Source organism: Pseudorca crassidens, chromosome 3 (assembly GCF_039906515.1).
Source record: "Pseudorca crassidens isolate mPseCra1 chromosome 3, mPseCra1.hap1, whole genome shotgun sequence".
In the NCBI taxonomy this organism is placed as follows: domain Eukaryota; kingdom Metazoa; phylum Chordata; class Mammalia; order Artiodactyla; family Delphinidae; genus Pseudorca; species Pseudorca crassidens.
Genome location: NC_090298.1, coordinates 169,567,679 through 169,585,269, shown reverse-complemented (window position 1 = coordinate 169,585,269; position 17,591 = coordinate 169,567,679). Strand labels below are relative to the sequence as shown.

General features: G+C 50.2%; 2 protein-coding genes across 13 annotated transcripts in view; one reads left to right on the top strand and one right to left on the bottom strand.

Moving 5' to 3' along the window:
• Positions 1–17,591, bottom strand: part of ZFR2 (zinc finger RNA binding protein 2) — a 108,802-nt gene that overhangs the window by 44,965 nt on the left and 46,246 nt on the right. For 6 of the 10 annotated variants that reach the window (XM_067734209.1, XM_067734212.1, XM_067734204.1 and 3 more), the window contains 3 exons: positions 8,988–9,144; positions 8,381–8,564; positions 979–1,320 (listed from right to left, as the gene is read on the bottom strand). The gene's annotated coding sequence lies outside the window, so the exon portion shown is untranslated. Of the gene's footprint in view, positions 1–978; positions 1,321–2,904; positions 3,275–8,380; positions 8,601–8,987; positions 9,145–17,591 lie in introns of those variants that run through there. The other 4 variants (XM_067734205.1, XM_067734207.1, XM_067734208.1 and 1 more) reach the window with 4 other exon arrangements.
• The window catches only part of ATCAY (ATCAY kinesin light chain interacting caytaxin), a 36,966-nt gene continuing 22,777 nt past the window's right edge, over positions 3,403–17,591 (top strand). Inside the window, exons 1-2 of one of the 3 annotated variants that reach the window (XM_067734225.1) lie at positions 3,403–3,792; positions 6,013–6,131. In XM_067734225.1, the coding sequence (XP_067590326.1) occupies positions 6,055–6,131 (77 nt within the window). In that variant the 5' untranslated portion in view covers positions 3,403–3,792; positions 6,013–6,054. The remainder of the gene's footprint in view (positions 3,793–6,012; positions 6,132–17,591) is intronic. The other 2 variants (XM_067734224.1, XM_067734223.1) reach the window with 2 other exon arrangements.

Here is a 17,591-nt window from a genome sequence, read left to right as displayed (position 1 = left end):
AAATGTATTTGTATGAATCCCCTTTGCAAATCAGGAAAAGGAGGTTTAGTAATTTCATTGCCTCAACAAACTCCACTGAGAACTAACTTGGTTTCAGGTATTCTTCTAGGGCAGGGTTTCTCAACGACCGCACCATTGATATTTCAGACTAGATAATTCTCTTGGGGAAGGGGCTGTCCTGTGCACTGTAGAGTGTTGAGCAGCATCTCTGGTCTTTACCCACTCGATGCCAGAATCACCTCCATCCCCCAAGTCATGATAACCAAAAATGTCCCCAGACATCACCATATGTCCCATGGGGGGGTAAAATCGCCCACAGGTGAGAACCACTGGTCTAGGGATTAAAGATATAGCAATGACAAAATGAAACATCTCTGATCTCAAGAAACTTACATTCTCGGGGAATGGGGCTGGGGGGTTAGTGTTTCATGTTAGTGTTTCACTAAACCAAGTGTTAGTTTGGTTTGGGAAGATGAGAAAGTTCTGGAGATGGATGGTGGGGATGGTTACACATTGTGAATGGAATTAATGTCACTGAACTTTACATTTAAAAATGATTAGAATGGCAAACTTTACGTTATGCGTATATATTAATATGTATAACCACCATTAACGATAAACCAGACAGCAGCCAATCTTGGTTCACGCAGCGGCTCGGTGGCGGGTTGCAGCACCACGGACAGCTCCCAGCGCGCTCTCAGGGAGGAAGAGCTGCTGCTTTACAAACGTCCTTCTGTTCCAAATGCTTTTCTCCCCTTTCTTCATCCATCCAACTCCTACTCACTCCTCAGCGCCCAACCCACATGGTCACCACCCCTGCCCCACTCTGAGAAATCTCCCCATGTGCCCCCCAAGCCACTCTGCTCCAAAGATCTCAGCCCAGACTCCCTTGCCCATCTGCTTCTCCGAGTGGGAGTTCTACGAAAGCAAAAAGTCTTCCTCACGTTTCGGACCCCAGTGCCCAGTACTAGAACAAACCTGGATTTCCCGCTCAGTGTCTCTTCCCAGAGCGCCACGTCCTCCAGCCAAGAGGTGCAAAGTCCAGATCTTGTGCTGGAGTCTCTGGGCTCTCCTTCTCTGCTGTGGGGCGGTTGCCTTTGTGGCTTTGGCTTGGAGGGGGACCGACCCTGATGCAGTGAGTGGGGTAGCCACGTGAATAGAGTGTTGTCTGAGACCTACAAGGGGAGCCAGCGTCCGTGCATTCTACCTGCATTTCCCGAACATCTCCTTTGTGACGCGTGCTACTGCCTTGGCACATTAGTGTACAAAACCAACCAAGTCTCTTTTGAAATTTCTATTCCAATGGGCGGTGTGTGTGTCCTAGAATAAACAAAGAAACAAGTAAATAATCTCAAATAGTGGTAAGTGTTATGAAAAAAGACTCATCAGGTTCCTCAATACCGTAAACATAGAATTAGTGTATGACGCAGCATTGCCACTCCCAGGTATATACCCCAAAGAACTGAAAACAGGGATTCAGATAAAACCATGTACACCCATGTTCATAGCAGCACTATTCACAACAGCCAAAATGTAGAAACGCTTTTTGTTTATCCACTGGTGAATGAATAAACAAAAAGTGGCACATGCATACAATGATATACATGATTCAGCCATAAAAATGAATGAAGCACTGACACACATCACAATGTGCATGATCCCTGAAAAATGATGCTCAGTGAGAGAAGCCAGACACAAAAGATGGCATAGTAGATTATTCCATTTATATGAAATATCCAGAACAGGTAAATCCACAGAGACAGAAAGTGGATTAGTGGTTGCCAGGGGCTGGTAAGGGAGACGTAAAAGACTGCTTAATGGGTACGGGTTTCCATTTGGGTGATGAAAAAGTTCTGGAACTAGACAGTGCTGATGGTGGCACAACACTGAATGTACTTAATGTCACTGAACTATATACTTTCAAATGGTTAAAATGGTAAATTTTACATTATGTGTATTTTACCACAGTAAAAGAGAAAAAATTTTTTTAAAAAACGGAAAAACAAATCAGACTAGATAATGGGATGGAAGATGATGGAGTGAGAGGCAAGGTAGGCGGTGAGATTAGGAAAGGCCTCTTTGAGGAGATTACTTCTGAGCTGACACCTGAATAATGCAAACATCAGGGGGAAGAGCATACCTGGCAGAGGGAGCAGCTTGTGCAAAGGCCCTGTGGTGGGAATGAGCCTGATGTGTTCACAGAACAGGCGAAAACCATCACAGTGATTAAGAGGGGCAGGAGGTAACAACAGGCATCCATTCCTACTTAGGATCATGTATTGATATTAGTTTCCTGTGGCTGCCATAACAAAGTACCACAAACTAGGTGGCTCAAAACAATAGCTTTTTTTTTTTCTCTCTCACAGTTTTGGAGGCCAGAAGTCTGAAATCAAGGTATTGGCAGGGTTGGCTTCTCCTGGGGGCTGTGAGGGAGAATCCATTTGGTGCCTCTCCAGCTTCCGGTGGTCACTGGCAACCCGCCATATTCCTCGGCTGGTCGATGCATCATCCTGACCTCACATGATGTGCCCCCCCCTTCTCTTCTCTTATGAAGTCACTTGTCATGGGATTTAGGGCACATCTTAAATCCAGGATGATCTCATCTGGAGATCCTTAACTTAATTCCATCTGCAAAGATCCTTTTTTCCAAATAAGGTCACATGCACAAGTTCCAGGGGTTAGGACATGGACATATCTTTGGTGGGGGGGGGACACCATTCAACCTGCTACCAGTCTAAAAATAAAATCAGCAACAGCAAGAAACACGCATAGAACTTTTCTCATGCTGCGGCACCGTGCCAAGCACCCTCCCTGCATCACCTCATTAAATGCCGAAAGGCCAGTACCCTAATGTTTCCATTTCACAGATGAGGAAACTGAGGTCCAGGAAGTGTGATCACTTACCCAACCAAGTCCCCAGCCAGTGGCTGAGCCAGTGTCCCGATCCACTTATGGTTTGATTTCAGAGGGTGCACTCTTAACTCTATACCATTCTATGGTCTTCCAGGGCGGGGCTGACGCACGCACACCTGCAGGGGGCGCCTTTCCCTCGGAGGCCCCGAGCGAATGTGTCTGAGAAGGTTCTGTCTCCCCAGCACCCAGCCCGGTCTTCGGCCCATGGCTCATCGTAAGTGGTCGGCTGAGGGACCCATGAAATGGGTCCATGAGGATATTATTTCCTCCCTCCCTCTTAATCTAAGGAATGAGGCCATCGCTGCCACTTATTTATTTGTTCCTTGTTTTGTTTTTAAATCTGTGATGCGCCATCAGGAAATCATTTCCGCTTCTGCCCCTGGTGAGGCTCTTGGAAATGCTCCCCTCTCAGCCAATGGAGAGCACCGATTCTGGCAGGGGGCTGTGCTTTTTGGTCAGCCCTGCCCCCATCCACCCACCCTGCACACAAAAGCAGCATAATTAACTGTCTTAAGGAAGCCGAGCCTCCGCCAGCTGCGAGCTGGCAAGAAGAAAATACCTCGGAGGCACGAGGACCAGGGACGCAGCCGCAGCCGAGCGAGGGGGAGCCGACCGCTGACTGCAAGCTGTTCCCCACCCGTGGACAAAAGCGCCCATCCGCGCCCGTCGCATTGCCCTGGGTGACCTTCCTTGGATGCGGAGTCCGCGCCAGAGTGCATCTTCCTCGGATGCTCTGAAGGCGAGGGATGCCCGGCTGCATCCGCCCAAGGCTCTTCTTTGTTTGCGCGTAACCGGGAGAGGCCGCGGAGGTAGCCGGGACTCACGCGGAGGTGAATCCACTTTCTTTCTCCCCGCCCTGCCGAGGAAGATTGTCCGCAGGTATCCGCCGCTACAAACCCCCTTCTGGCAGATGGGGCGGGTGGGAGCAGGGTCTTGTGATTCTTGGGATGCTACCAGCTCCATTTTACCCCACGCGGAGAAAAGCATCCGCCCCCCACACACACACCCACAGTTCGCCTCCCATGCCCACCGTTCACCTGGATGGCAGAGGATTGCACCATTTCCGGGACGTGCTTAGAGATTAGGCAGCTCAAACCCTCAGCCCCTCTCTGGGACGCTTCCTGAGAGACCGAAATGTACACGTCCCACCTCTGTGCATTTCCTATTTATAACGCCGTGAGCGGATTTGGAAAAGGATTTGATAGATGTGTACGTAAAAGCTTGCCTATGGGGTGGGGAGGAAGGGAAACGGTTGAAGACAGAGATTCCTCCTCCTCTGCCTGAACTTGTATGTGATGTGCTGATAATTCAGTACCACAGCGGGAAGGCACGCTTCTCAGCTCCCCCTCGCTGCCTTATTTGCCGTCCTCGAACGTGAAGTCGGGATCAGAGGGCGGGAGCGTCCGGGGCCCTGCGGTCACCCACCCACACCCCTCATTTAGAGGATCGTTGGGCCAACATGTGTGGCCCCAGTCTCAGCTGTGGGTGGGGTGGAGGTGGGTGGTCCTTTCTGGGGGTTGAGGTCACACCCAGCTCAGGATAAGGAAAACAGACGCAAAGACCACTCCCTTCAGAAAGGAAATGAATTTCCATTGATGGGAACTTTCCCTTGCAATAAGTTCCTGGGCAGTTGTTGCCCACAGCATCAGGAAGACATCTCTCTCTCTCTCTCCTTTCCGTACTGCGTCTTACTGTCCCTCCTCCATGAATGAATGACGACATTCAGGGCAGTGACAAGAATGGAGTGAGAAACTCTCACTGAAGTGGGGGAGGGTCGAATTTCAGACATCCCGTCCCCCCTGCCTGACCCTCACCTGTCTCCGGCTCCCTCTGAGCCCCAATCCCAAATGCAGACCCTCCATCCACAGGGGCTTAGGTCCAGCGAGGGGCTCTGGAAGACACACCCAAACTAAGAGCCATCCACCAGCTCTAGAGGGGCAGCCGCAGTGAGTGGGGAGGGGGGAGGGGCTGGAGGCGGGACCTTAGGTGCTGGCAAGTGAGGTTGACAACTTCTCAATCTCAGATCTATGGACATTTGGGGCCGGATCATTCTTGGTCATCTGGGGTACCATCTGGGGCACTGTAGGGCACTGAGCGGCATCCCTGGTCTCCACCCACTTGATGTCAGTAGCACACCGCCCCCCCCACCCCCACCCCCGCACTTGTGACAACCCAAAATGCCTCCAAACATTGCCAGATGTCTGGTGGGGGAAGGCAGAATCACTGCCCGTTGAGAACCACTGGCTTAAAAGCTCAGAACCTGCACTATTAGTTGAGTCATAAGATCCTGGGGGATCCTTTCTAGACCAATTCTTTCATTCACAGGCAGGGAAACTGAGACAACGGAAGTCTGCCATGCCCCAGGATAGACTCAAATTCAGTCCCGCTCGGCAGTTCTCACCACACTCCCAGACAGCCCAGCACTCAAGCCCCACCTAAAGTGCTGCCTCCACCCCATCCTTGCCCCCAGCTGGTTCCTCGCTACGATAGGATAAAAACAAAACTGGCATTTTGTGGTTGGTACAAATGATGATCCTGATTTCCAGCCCCAGGCACTTTCCGCACTTCCTTTTTCAGTCCTAGGGTCAGTTGTCAGGACTTGCTTCTTCGTTGGGGGAGGGGAGGGGACAGAGGGGCAGGACAGGTGGGCTGCAGCAGATAGAGGTGGGTTGGCGTTAACCAGGTCTTGTCTGAATGTCAATCCCAGCAAGGAAGCTTAATTATATCAGTCATTAACACAGTCATTTAGTGTAAATGACTTTAATTGGATTTATTGCTTCCTAGTTGAAGTCCAAGGTAAGGGAGGGATGGTGAACCTTGCAGAGGATGGATTTCAGAGCTTCAAAGGGGGGGTGCTTTTAGCTGGAGGCTCAACCCCTCCTTTGGTTTCAAACTCCAGACCCACATGGGTGTTCAGCTTTCTATGCCTCTGTTTTCTCACTGGTGAAATGGAGAAGCCTCATGGGGCTGGGCAATGATTCAATAAGACAATGGACACAAGAGCTCTTTGCAGATCCATCTCTGAAGTTCTGTGTGTGAGTGGGGAATTGTCGTTATGACGATTGTCCAGTAAAACCTCCATCCACTGCCCTCCTTCAGGATTCATCCTTGCTTCAAGTCGGTCCTTGCTTCCCAGCTCCCATGGGGACCACTGAAGCCACGCTCCGGATGGAAAACGTGGACGTGAAGGAAGAATGGCAGGACGAAACTCTGCCCAGGTACAGCTCCCTAGGTGTGCGTGTCAGATGTGGAAGGAGCGGGCCCGACACTGCTCCCAGGTGTGAGGCAGAGACACCCCAGTTGACCGGGCCAAGAGCATAATTGATATTTGCTGAATTATTTAAGATTGATTTCCCACCTCCCTACCCTGCCCATCCCTGCCCAAAGTGCCAAAATAGCTCCCATTCCCACACTATTGTAAGAATTCTAAACATTCTTCTAAAGCCATCTCATGGGCGGTTACAATATTCTTACCTGGGTTCCCATGAATTCAGGTAACAGCGTGTTTTTACCTGCAGCAGCCAGAGGGACCCTGTCATACCCCTTAAAAGCCCTGGGGCAGGGACTTCTCTGGCGGTTCAGTGGTTAAGACTCTGTCCTCCTAAGGTAGGGGGCCCGGGTTCTATCCTTGTTCAAGGAACTAGATCCCTCATGCCAAAGCTAAAGATCCCGCACGTGGCAATGAAGATCCCGCGTGCTGCAACTAGGACCCAGCGCAGCCAAAAAAAAACAAAACAAAAGGCACGGGGGCTTCCCTGGTGGCGCAGTGGTTGAGAGTCCGCCTGCCAATGCAGGGAACGTGGGTTCGTGCCCTGGTCCGGGAAGATGCCGCGGAGCGGCTGGGCCTGTGGGCCATGGCCGCTGAGCCTGCGCGTCCGGAGCCTGTGCTCCACAACAGGAGAGGCCACAACAGTGAGAGGCCCACATACCGCAAAAAAAATTTAAAAAGGCACGGAAACAAATTCTACCCCAGAGCCCCCAGGAGGAACCAGCCCTGCCGGTGAAACTGATTTCAGACTTACTTCTTTGTCTAGATTCGTAAGAAAATACATATGTGTCGTGTTGTTGTTGTTTTTATTTTTTATTTACTTATTTTTGGCTGCGTTGGGTCCTCGTTGCTGCGCACGGGCTTTCTCTAGTTGCGGCGAGCCGGGACTGCTCTTCGTTGCGGTGCGCGGGCTTCTCATCGCGGTGGCTTCTCTTGTTGCGGAGCACGGGCTCTAGGCGCCCGGGCTTCATACGATTGAATATGCTGAGTATTTCACATACTTGTTTACAGTCTGTTCCCCACCATGGAACCCACGAGAGCAGGGGCCTTTGGTTTGATCACAGGCGTACAGCTGATGCTCAGTGGATATTGGGTGAATGGATGACGGTGATTGGTACGAGTTCAAAATTGTAGGAAGCAAGATGTGCGTGCCCACATACTTGTCTCTCTGTATTCTCCTCTGGCGAGGCGTTGGGTAAGAGAAAATACAGTCAGCACAGGCTCCCCTTCATTCGTCGGCTGGATGCAACTGCTCATCCCCCTCCCACTTTTTTTTTTTTTTTTTTTTTTTGGCCAGCTTGCAGGATCTTAGGATCTTAGTTCCCCAACCAGGGATCGAACCCGTGCCCATGGCAGTGAACGTGCAGAGTCCTAACCACTGGATCGCCAGGGAATTCCCTCTCCCTCCCACTTTAATGCAAGGAGTTTACCCACAGGAGACGATGCCCGAGAGTTAGTTGCATAACCATCCAGGAAGGAAGAGTCAAAGGGACTGGGCATATTCACCCTGGAAAAGACAATTTGGAAAGGATCTCAGTTGGTGAGGGTGCTCAGGGCAGAACAAGGGTGATGGACAGGCATGAAAGGGATGCAGGTTTGAGTCTAAAGTAGACTCTTTGGACTCAAATGGTCCAATCTGTGCATGCTTTGTACGGCCAGCCGGCCCATTCAAAAGCAAAATGGGCTGATGGGGGAGGTCTGGAGCTTCCTGTCCACCTGTCCCAGGAGAAGCTGTGATGTCAAGGGCATCACCCCCTCATTTGAGAATCTTTAGCCCTCTCTCCAGTCTAGTCATTTTCAGTGTCGATGTTTCACGCACATCCTTATGATTCTTAAAGCAATAGATGGGGGCTTCCCTGGTGGTGCGGTGGTTAAGAATCCGCCTGCCAATGCCAAGGACACAAGTTCGATCCCTGGTCTGGGAAGATCCCACATGCCGTGGAGCAACTAAACCCAGGTGCCACAACTACTGAGCCAGTGCTCTAGAGCCCACGAGCTCCAACTACTGAGCCCGCGTACTGCAACTACTGAAGCCCATGTGCCTAGAGCCCATGCTCCACAACAAGAGAAGCCACCGCAATGAGAAGCCTGTGCACCGCAACGAAGAGTAGCCCCCGCTGGCCACAACTGGAGAAAGCCCGCGCGCAGCAACGCAGCCAAAAATAAATAAAATTTAAAAATAAAGTGATAGATCCCCACCTCAGAATAGCCGAGAATCTCTTGTCTGCGCAGTACCGTTGTCTTCAGGAAGACAAGTATTTCGGGAGAGAGATGGCGACTTCATTGGAGCCGACCTCCTGTTCTTTCACTGTTAAAATGTTCTTCGTTCTACATTCCCTCTTATAAGTCTTTCTCTTTAACTCAATACAAGGAGTGCTGATGCCTGGATTTGTAGAAAGGGGTCTGATGACACCCGGACCTGGCAGTTCGGGCGAATTAAGGACTGTTTTTATCAGGGGCTTCTGATGTGGCTAGGAATGCTCCAGAATGGACAAGAGCCGCCTCGGGGAGCTGTCCCTCGTTCCCGGCATGGGAGATCTGTTTCCTCCCATGGAAAAGGTGGAAACAGATGGGATGATCTCTGTGGGTTCCTTCCAGCACCAAACACCCGGGGTTTGGAGGCATCTCCAACCAGTGTCAGCATCATTTACCCTGTGGTCCCGTGAACCCTGGCCCCTGTCCGAGACCAAAGCATCCCTCGGTCTGGACTTTGAGAACCTTCTGATTCAACCCTGCCTGCCCGGGTGGCAAACCCCAACCCTTCCTGGACATAAAAAAAATTCTCTGATGACAGCACAGGACTCACCTTGCTCACTCTGATTTTATTTCAAGCAACACAGCGGAACCAAGAGGGTACGAGCTGTGGAAGCGGACAGCCGTGGGTTCAGATTCCAATTCTCCAGTGGGCTCGCTTGCCCACCTTGGGCAGCTCTTCGAGCATCTTTGTGCCTCAGTTTTCCTATCTGTAAAATAGGGACAATCATTCCTGGCTCACGAAGTTGTCGCGAGAAGTCGATGAGGTATGAGTTGCGAGGCAGCTGAGCCAGGCTGTCTAGATGCAGAGGGCTGCCCACGGGACTTGCTGCCGTCAGCCTCATTCTTATCAGCCTGTACCTTGTTCACTCTGGTTCCTTTTTCCCATTCCCCCATAAAAGAAACCCTCCTCTCCCAAGCCATGTTGAGACAAAGTGGAGCTGACTGCAGCTGCAAATGTGAATTTCAAGTGAGTTTCCCCAGCTGCAGAGGGTTCCTCTCCCTTTTCAGTAGTTCAGTGTTTGCAGGATAGTGGCCTGGCTGTGCAGCCCTGGGGTCAGGGACGTGCCTTCGTCAAGGCTCTGTCCTCCTCGTTCAGGGAGAAATGAGTACAGCTCCTTATACAGCGTCCAGCTGCAGCTCAACATAAGCACCTCTGTCTGATGCCAGACAACCCACAATTCTATTCCTTCGAGCTCAGTGATCCCTTCCTGGGTGGGATCCTCGAGCTGCCCCGGGTGTGTCCGGGTGCTCGCCCTGTGCCCACAGCCCCCTCCTGCTGCCATTGCCTTGCGGCGTCTTCCTGCACCTCCTGCTCTTCTGCAGGTACCTGTGGACCCTAGCTGAGAGAGGGCAGCCTGGAGACGATCCATCTACCTGCCTTGCTTCCACATTCATTCATTCTAGCGATATGCACCGACTGTATGCCAGGCCCTGGGTGAGACGCTGGGGACACGTGGAGAACAGGAGAGCCGCCCTTGTGGGGTGTTCACAGTCTGGCGCAGAGACAGGCGGTCCCTTATAACCTCACAGACCAATGAAAAATTGCAGCTGGGTTCTTGGCACCTGGAGAGCGCCAGGTGGGGTCTGACTGGGTTGGGGACATTGGGGGAGGCGCTGACCCTGAACTCTGAAGGATGAAGAGGTATGAACAGGGGAAAGAGGCTGGGGGTAGGGGTCAAGCATTCCAAGCAGAGAGAGCAGCACGTGCAAAGGCCCTGAAGCCAGCGGAAGCAGATTGAGGGACTGAAGAAAGGTTGGGTGGGGAAACTGAGGACCAGGGTGGGAAAGTGCTTGGCCCGGGTCTCACAGCTAAGGAGAGGCAGGTACAGGGTTAGATGTCTGAACGGTGTCTCAGCCTGCTCTGCCTTCTATAACCAAGTGGTCGTGGGTTTTGCTTGTAACTTTTTATTCTTTTGTTTCCTTTTTTTTTTTTAATTGGAGTGTAGGTGATTTAGAATGTTGTGTTAGTTTCTACTGTACAGCAAAGTGAGTCAGTTATACAGATACATATATCCACTCTTTTTTATTTTATTTTTGGCTGCATTGGGTCTTCCTTGCGGTGCATGGGCTTCTCATTGCGGTGGCTTCTCTTGTTGTGGAGCACGGGCTCTAGGCGCACGGGCTTCAATAGTTGCAGCACGGGGGCTCAGTAGTTGTGGCACATGGGCTTAGTTGCTCCGCGGCATGTGGGATCTTCCCGGACCAGGGATGGAACCCGTGTCCCCTGCATTGGCAGGAGGATTCTCAACCATTGTACCACCAGGGAAATCCCTTCCACTCTTTTTTAGATTCTGTTCCCATATAGATCATTACAGAGTATTGAATAGAGTTCCCTATGCTACACAGTACGTTCTTATTATTTATCTATTTTATATATAGTAGTGTGTATGTATCCATCCCAATCTCTCAATTTTTTTTTTTTTTTTTTTTGGTACGCGGGCCTCTCACTGTTGTGGCCTCTCCCATTGCGGAGCACAGGTTCCGGACGTGCAGGCTCAGCGGCCATGGCTCACGGGCCCAGCCGCTCTGCGGCATGTGGGATCTTCCCGGACCGGGGCACGAACCCATGTCCCCTGCATTGGCAGGAGGACTCTCAACCACTGCGCCACCAGGGAAGCCCCCAATCTCTCTTTATCCCTCCCCCTGGAACTTTTTATTCTGACATAGTCCCAAGCTTAGAAAAAAAAACTATAAGAATGGTATAAGGAATATCTGTAAACTCTTACCCAGATTTGCTGATTGTTAAGATTTTACTTCCTTTGCTTTATCATTCTCTCCCCCAACCCTGGTCTTTCTCTTCTGCCCCTGTCTCTCCCTGTGTCTGTCTGTCTGCTGTCTGTCTCTCTATCTATGCTCAATCTGTTTGTATCTGCCCGCCCCTGCACAGGGCAGGCCAGGCAATGTCCCTCCCCCAGCCCAACACACGCACAGAGGTGATTTCCTGTTGCCCAGCTCAGCAGTCCCTCATGCAGGAGCCGTGGGTTTAGGCCAGGAAGTGATGGCAGGCTCTGAGCAGAGCATCTTCTGCCTTCCTCAACTCCGCCATTCTCTTTCCTGTGCTCCAGCGATGCTGGGCTATCATAGCAGGATACCACACCCCGGGCAGCTTCAACAGCAGACATTTATTCTCTCACAGCTCCAGAGGCTGGATGTCTGAGATCAAGGTGCCAGCAGGGTTGGCTTCTGGGGAGGGCTCTCTTCCTGGCCTTCTCACTGCATCCTCACGTGGTCTTTCCTCTGTGCTTGCATGTGCCGGGGGAGCTTTCTCGTGGCTCTCCCTCTTCTTGTAAGGTCACAGTCCTAGGGCATCAGGGCCCCAACCTTTTGTTTTTTTGGCCATGCTGCACGTGTACACAAAACGGGCATGGAAGTTGTCTTCAGTCTCAATCTGAAAAAAAGATGCCTCTTTAAAACCTTCTGACTTAATCTGAAGCTTGCTTTTTTTTCTTTTTTAAATGGAGGTGAAATTTACATAACATAAAAATAACCATTTTATTTTATTTTATTCTGTGCCATGAGCATGTGGGATCTTAGTTTCCCAACCAAGAGGTGATGGTGCTGGGGGAGACCAGAGCAAGATGAATGGACAGAGGTGTTGGAAATTGCAGAGAAGGAAAAGGGGCAGATTTATCTGAGTATCTGAAACCACCAAAGTTGCCAATGGATAATTCTTGAATGCCTTTCAGCAGTTCCCTCTCTGGTTCTCCCAACTTAGCTCTGCAGGAGTCCTGCGATAAGCCCCAGTGCTGCTGGCCCCGCATTGAGCCTTGGAAAAGCCTACTTATGCCCAGAAAGAGTTTTTGCTGTTACCCTGCACCAGAGGTGGCCGCCGTCAAACAGAAACAGAGGCTGGAAAGCCCTGGATGGGAGACTGAGGCAGCACAGCTGATCTTAATGCCGTTGAAGCCCTGGGGCACCAGTTGGGAAGCAGGAGGCATGTTCAAAGGTCCTGAGGCCCACAGTTTATTCCCAATTCCCTTCTTTCATACTGTGAGTAACATTAAGCCAGAGGCTAGGATCTGAGGGTAGAATTCGGTCCAGGAGCCACCTCTGAAGCCAGAACTATTGCAATAACAGCTGATTCCGGGTGACAGGTGTTTCTAGATTTTGGCCTTTCCCTGCCACTTACATAATGTGCCCTCACTTGCTCCTTCCTTCAAAACCCTTGCTGAGGGCTGCTTCTCCCAGGTCCAGGCCCGTGACTCACCAAAGCAAGAGGGGAAGAGGCACTTCCTCCCCTTCAAGGGCTCACAGTCTGCCCAGGAAACAAGGAATTAGCACACAGTACCACAGATTCAGTGCTAAAGGAGGCTTCTGAGGCAGGATGCAGGAGCGGGGTGGATGTCAGATTCAGATGGGGCCTCCTGGAGGACGCTGACCTAGCCTGAAAGGCTGAGCAAGTTCACCAAAGAAAGCAGGAAGTGGCCCTCTAGGCAGAGGGGGTGGGATGTGCAAAGGCACTGGGGCAGAGAGGACCTTGGCATGGTAGGGGATGCAGTAGGAGAGAAATTTGGATTTCACGCTGAGATGGCGTGTGAGTTTCCCAGAGCTGCCATAACAAAGTACCAGGAACTTGCTTAAAACAGAAAAAATGTTTTCTCTCACAGTTCTGGAGGCTAAAAATCCAACATCAAGGTGTCTGCAGGGCCATACTCCCTATGAAGGCTCTAGGGAAGGATGCTTCCAGCCTCCTCCAGCTTCAGATGGTGGCCAGCAATCCTCGGCCTGCCTTGGCTTGTAGATGCATCCCTCCAGTCTCTGCCTTCCTCCATCTTTTTTTTTTAAGCTTGTGTTTTATTTTTTATTTTTAAAATTTTTATTGGAGCACAGTTGATTTACAATGTGTGTTAGTTTCAGGTGTACAGCAGAGTGAATCTGCTATACATATATCCACTCCTTTTCTTTTTTTTGGCTGCGTTGGGTCTTCATTGCTGCGCGCAGGCTTTCTCTAGTTGCAGCAAGTGGGGGCTACTCTCCATTGCGGTGCGCGGGCTTCTCATTGCGGTGGCTTCTCGTGCTGTGGAACACGGGCTCTAGGCACGTGGGCTTCAGTAGTTGCAGCACACAGGCTCAGTAGTTGCGGTGCATGAGCTCAGTAGTTGTGGCTCACGGGCTTAGTTGCTCCATGGCATGTGGGCTTCCCAGAACAGGGCTCAAGCCCGTGTCCCCTGCATTGGCAGGCGGATTCTTAACCTCTGTGCCACCAGGGAGGTTCTGCATTCTTTTTTAGATTCTTTTCCCATACAGGCCATTAAAGAGTATTGAGTAGAGTTCCCTGTGCTGTCTAGTAGGTCCTTATTAGCTATCTCTTCTGTATATAGTAGTGTGTATATGTCAATCCCAATCTCCCAGTTTATCCCTCCCCTGACCCCCTGGTAACCATAAGTTTATTTTCTACATCTGTGACTCTATTTCTGTTTTGTAGATAAGTTCATTTGTACGCTTTTTGTAGATTCCACATATACGCGATATCATATGTTTGTCTTTCTCTGCCTGACTTACTTCCCTCAGTATGACAATCTGTAGGTGCATCCATGTTGCTGCTAATGGCATTATTTTGTTCTTTTTTATGGCTGAGTAGTATTCCATTATATATATATATATATATATATATATATATATGAGATTTATTTATTTATTTATTTATCCATCCATTCCTCTGTTGATGGACATTTAGGTTGCTTCCATGTCCTGGCTATTGTAAATAGTGCTGCAGTGAACACTGGGGTGCATGTATCTTTTCGAATTATGGTTTTCTCCAGATATACGCCCAGGAGTGGGATTGCTGGATCATATGGTAGCTCTATTTTTAGTTTTTTGAGGAACCTCCATACTGTTCTCCATAGTGGCTGTACAAATTTACATTCCCACCAACAGTGTAGGAGGGTTCCCTTTTCTCCACACCCTCTCCAGCATTTATTGTTTGTAGATTTTTTGATGATGGCCATTCTGCCCGATATGAGGTGATACCTCATTGTAGTTTTTTTTTTTTAATAAATTTATTTATTTGTTTGTTTTTATTTTTGGCTGAGTTGGGTCTTCGTTGCTGTGTGCGGGCTTTCTCTAGTTGCAGCGAGTGGGGGCTACTCTTCGTTGCGGTGCGCGGGCTTCTTATTGTGGTGGCTTCTCTTGTTGCAGAACATGGGCTCCAGGCACGTGGGCTTCAGTAGTTGTGGCACGTGGGCTTCAGTAGTTGTGGCACGCGGGCTCTAGAGCGCAGGCTCAGTAGTTGTGGTGCACGGGCTTAGTTGCTTCACGGCATGTGGGATCTTCCCGGGCCAGGGCTCGAACCCGTGTGCCCTGAATTGGCAGGTGGATTCTTAACCACTGCGCCCCAGGGAAGCCCTTCATTGTAGTTTTGATCTGAATCTGCCTCCATCTTCACACAGCCTTCTCCTCTGTGTCTCTGTGTCCAAACTTGCCTCTTCTTACAATCACACCACTGATTGGCTGTAGGGCCCACCTTGCTCCAGTATGATGTCATCTCAACTTAATGCTGTCTACAACAACCTTATTTCCAAACAGGTCACATTCCCAGGTTCTGGGAGTTAACACCTGAATTATGTTTTGGGGGGGATGCAAGTCAACCCACATCAGAAGAATAAAGCCACACTGTACACCTGGTGGATTAGGGGGAACCCCACTTTTTACATGGGTTTCCCAGTACAGACTGAAAGCAAGTGCTGCAGGGAGCCCTCTGGATCCACTTTGAGTTCGTGAAGGGGCTTCAGCTCTGCATTAGCTGAGGTCTTCCTGGGGCTTGTGGAAATAACCAGGTCTCACCTGACCTTGAAAGCTGCAGCCCTGTGGACCTGTGGGGTTTGTTCACATGAGCCGACTGGACACAAGGGGGCAGTAGAGGGCAATGACCGGATTCAGCTCTACCTCTGTGAGTGGTTCGCTCTGCCCTTGGGCATCTTCTGGTTTAGCCTCCGTTTCCTCCTCTGTGAAATGGGCTGCTACCTGCCTCATAGGAATACTGTGAGGAGGAAACAAGATGATGATGCCGTCAACATTCCAACAGAGTGAGTGCCCTGTCCGTGGGGGTAAAGTACGGTTCTAGTTGATTCTAGAACAACAGGGATTACAGCCTCAGACTGATGGAAACAGGGAAGGCAGAGTAAATGAGGGGAAGGAGCCGGAAGGAAATCCTGACACCCAGGTGAGCAGGGGTGGCGGACAGTCAGCTCCTGGTGGCGGTTACCATGCACGAAGCGCAGATCTGATTCAAGAAAAGACTGATATCTAGACGTATCTCTGATTTGACAGCAAATTTAAAATGTTGTGAAATGCTGTGTGGGCAGGATAAAACTAGGGGTGGTGCATCAGCTGTCAGCCTGCAATTTCAGAGCATGATTTTGGGTAACCTTGCAAGTAGGTGGTGTGCCTCCTGTACTCCCGGATCCCGGACTTATTTGTGACTTACCAGCTGCCCTCCCCATGTTGAGAGCAGGGGTGTCAGCTACAGAACAGAGGGACCAGAGCAACGTGTACACGAAATGGGTGTGTGAGTAGTCTTCAGTCTCAAACTGAAAAAAAGATCCCTCTTTAAAACCTTCTGACTTGGGGCTTCCCTGGTGGCGCAGTGGTTGAGAGTCTGCCTGCCAATGCAGCGGACACGGGTTCGAGCCCTGGTCTGGGAAGATCCCACGTGCCACGGAGCAACGGGCCCGTGAGCCACAAATACTGAGCTCTGTGCGTCTGGAGCCTGTGCTCCGCAGCAAGAGAGGCCGCGACAGTGAGAGGCCCACGCACCGCGATGAAGAGTGGCCCCCGCTTGCCACAACTAGAGAAAGCCCTCGCACAGAAACAAAGACCCAACACAGCCAAAAATAAATAAATGAATAAATAAATTTATTAAAAAAAAAAAAAACCTTCTGACTTAATCTGAAGCTTTCTTTCTTTCTTTTTTAAATGGAGGTGAAATTTACATAACATAAAAAGAACCATTTTATTTCATTTTATTTTATTTTTGGCCATGCGGTGGGCATGTGAGATCTTAGTTCCCCAACCAGGGATCGAACCTGTGCCCCCTGCATTGGAAGCACGGAATCTTAACCACTCGACCGCGAGGGAAGTCCCCAAAATAACCATTTTAGGGTGGGCCCTAATTTTTTTTTTTTTTTTTTTTTTTGCGGTACGCGGGCCTCTCACTGTTGTGCCCTCTCCTGTTGCGGAACACAGGCTCCAGACGTGCAGGCTCAGCAGCCATGGCTCACGGGCCTAGCCGCTCCGTGGCATGTGGGACCTTCCCGGACTGGGGCACGAACCCATGTCCCCTGCATCGGCAGGCGGACTCTCAACCACTGCGTCACCAGGGAAGCCCTGGGCCCTAATTTTTTAAATTATTTATTTATTTGGCTGCACCAGGTCTTAGTTGTGGCATGTGGGATCTTTAGTTGAGGCATGTGGGATCTAGTTCCCTGATCAAGGATGGAACCCGGGCCCCCTGCATCGGGAACGTGGAGTCTTAGCCACTGGACCACCAGGGATGTCCCAAAATAACCATTTTAAATGAACAGCTCACATGTTGTACAGCCGTCACCTCTATCTAGTTGTAAAACATTCCATCACCCCAAAATGAAACCCTATCCCTGTGGCAACCACAAATGCACCACCTGTCTCTGTGGATTTGCCTGTTTTGGACGTTTCATACAAATGGAATCACACATTATGTGGCCTTTTTTGTCTGGCTTCTCTCACTGAGCATCATGTTCTCAAGGTCCATCCACATTGTAGCAGGTGTCAGCGCTTCACTCCTTTTCATGGCTGAATAATATTCCATTGTACTTTTGTTTATCCGTTCATCACTTGGTAGACATTTGGGTTGTTTCCAATGTGATCATGCTGCTGTGAGCATTCAGGTATGAGCTTTTGCATGGATATGTGTCTTCATTTCCTTTGTCATTTTTTAAAAATAAATTTATTAATTTATTTATGTCTGTGTTGGGTCTTCGTTGCTGCGTGCAGGCTTTTTCCAGTTGCAGCGAGCGGGGGCTACTCTTTGTTGTGGTGCGTGGGCTTCTCATTGTGGTGGCTTCTCTTGTTGCAGAGCACAGGATCTAGGCGACCGGGCTTCAGTAGTTGTGGCACACGGGCTTAGTTGTTCTGCGGCATGTGGGATCCTCCCAGACCAGGGCTTGAACCCGTGTCC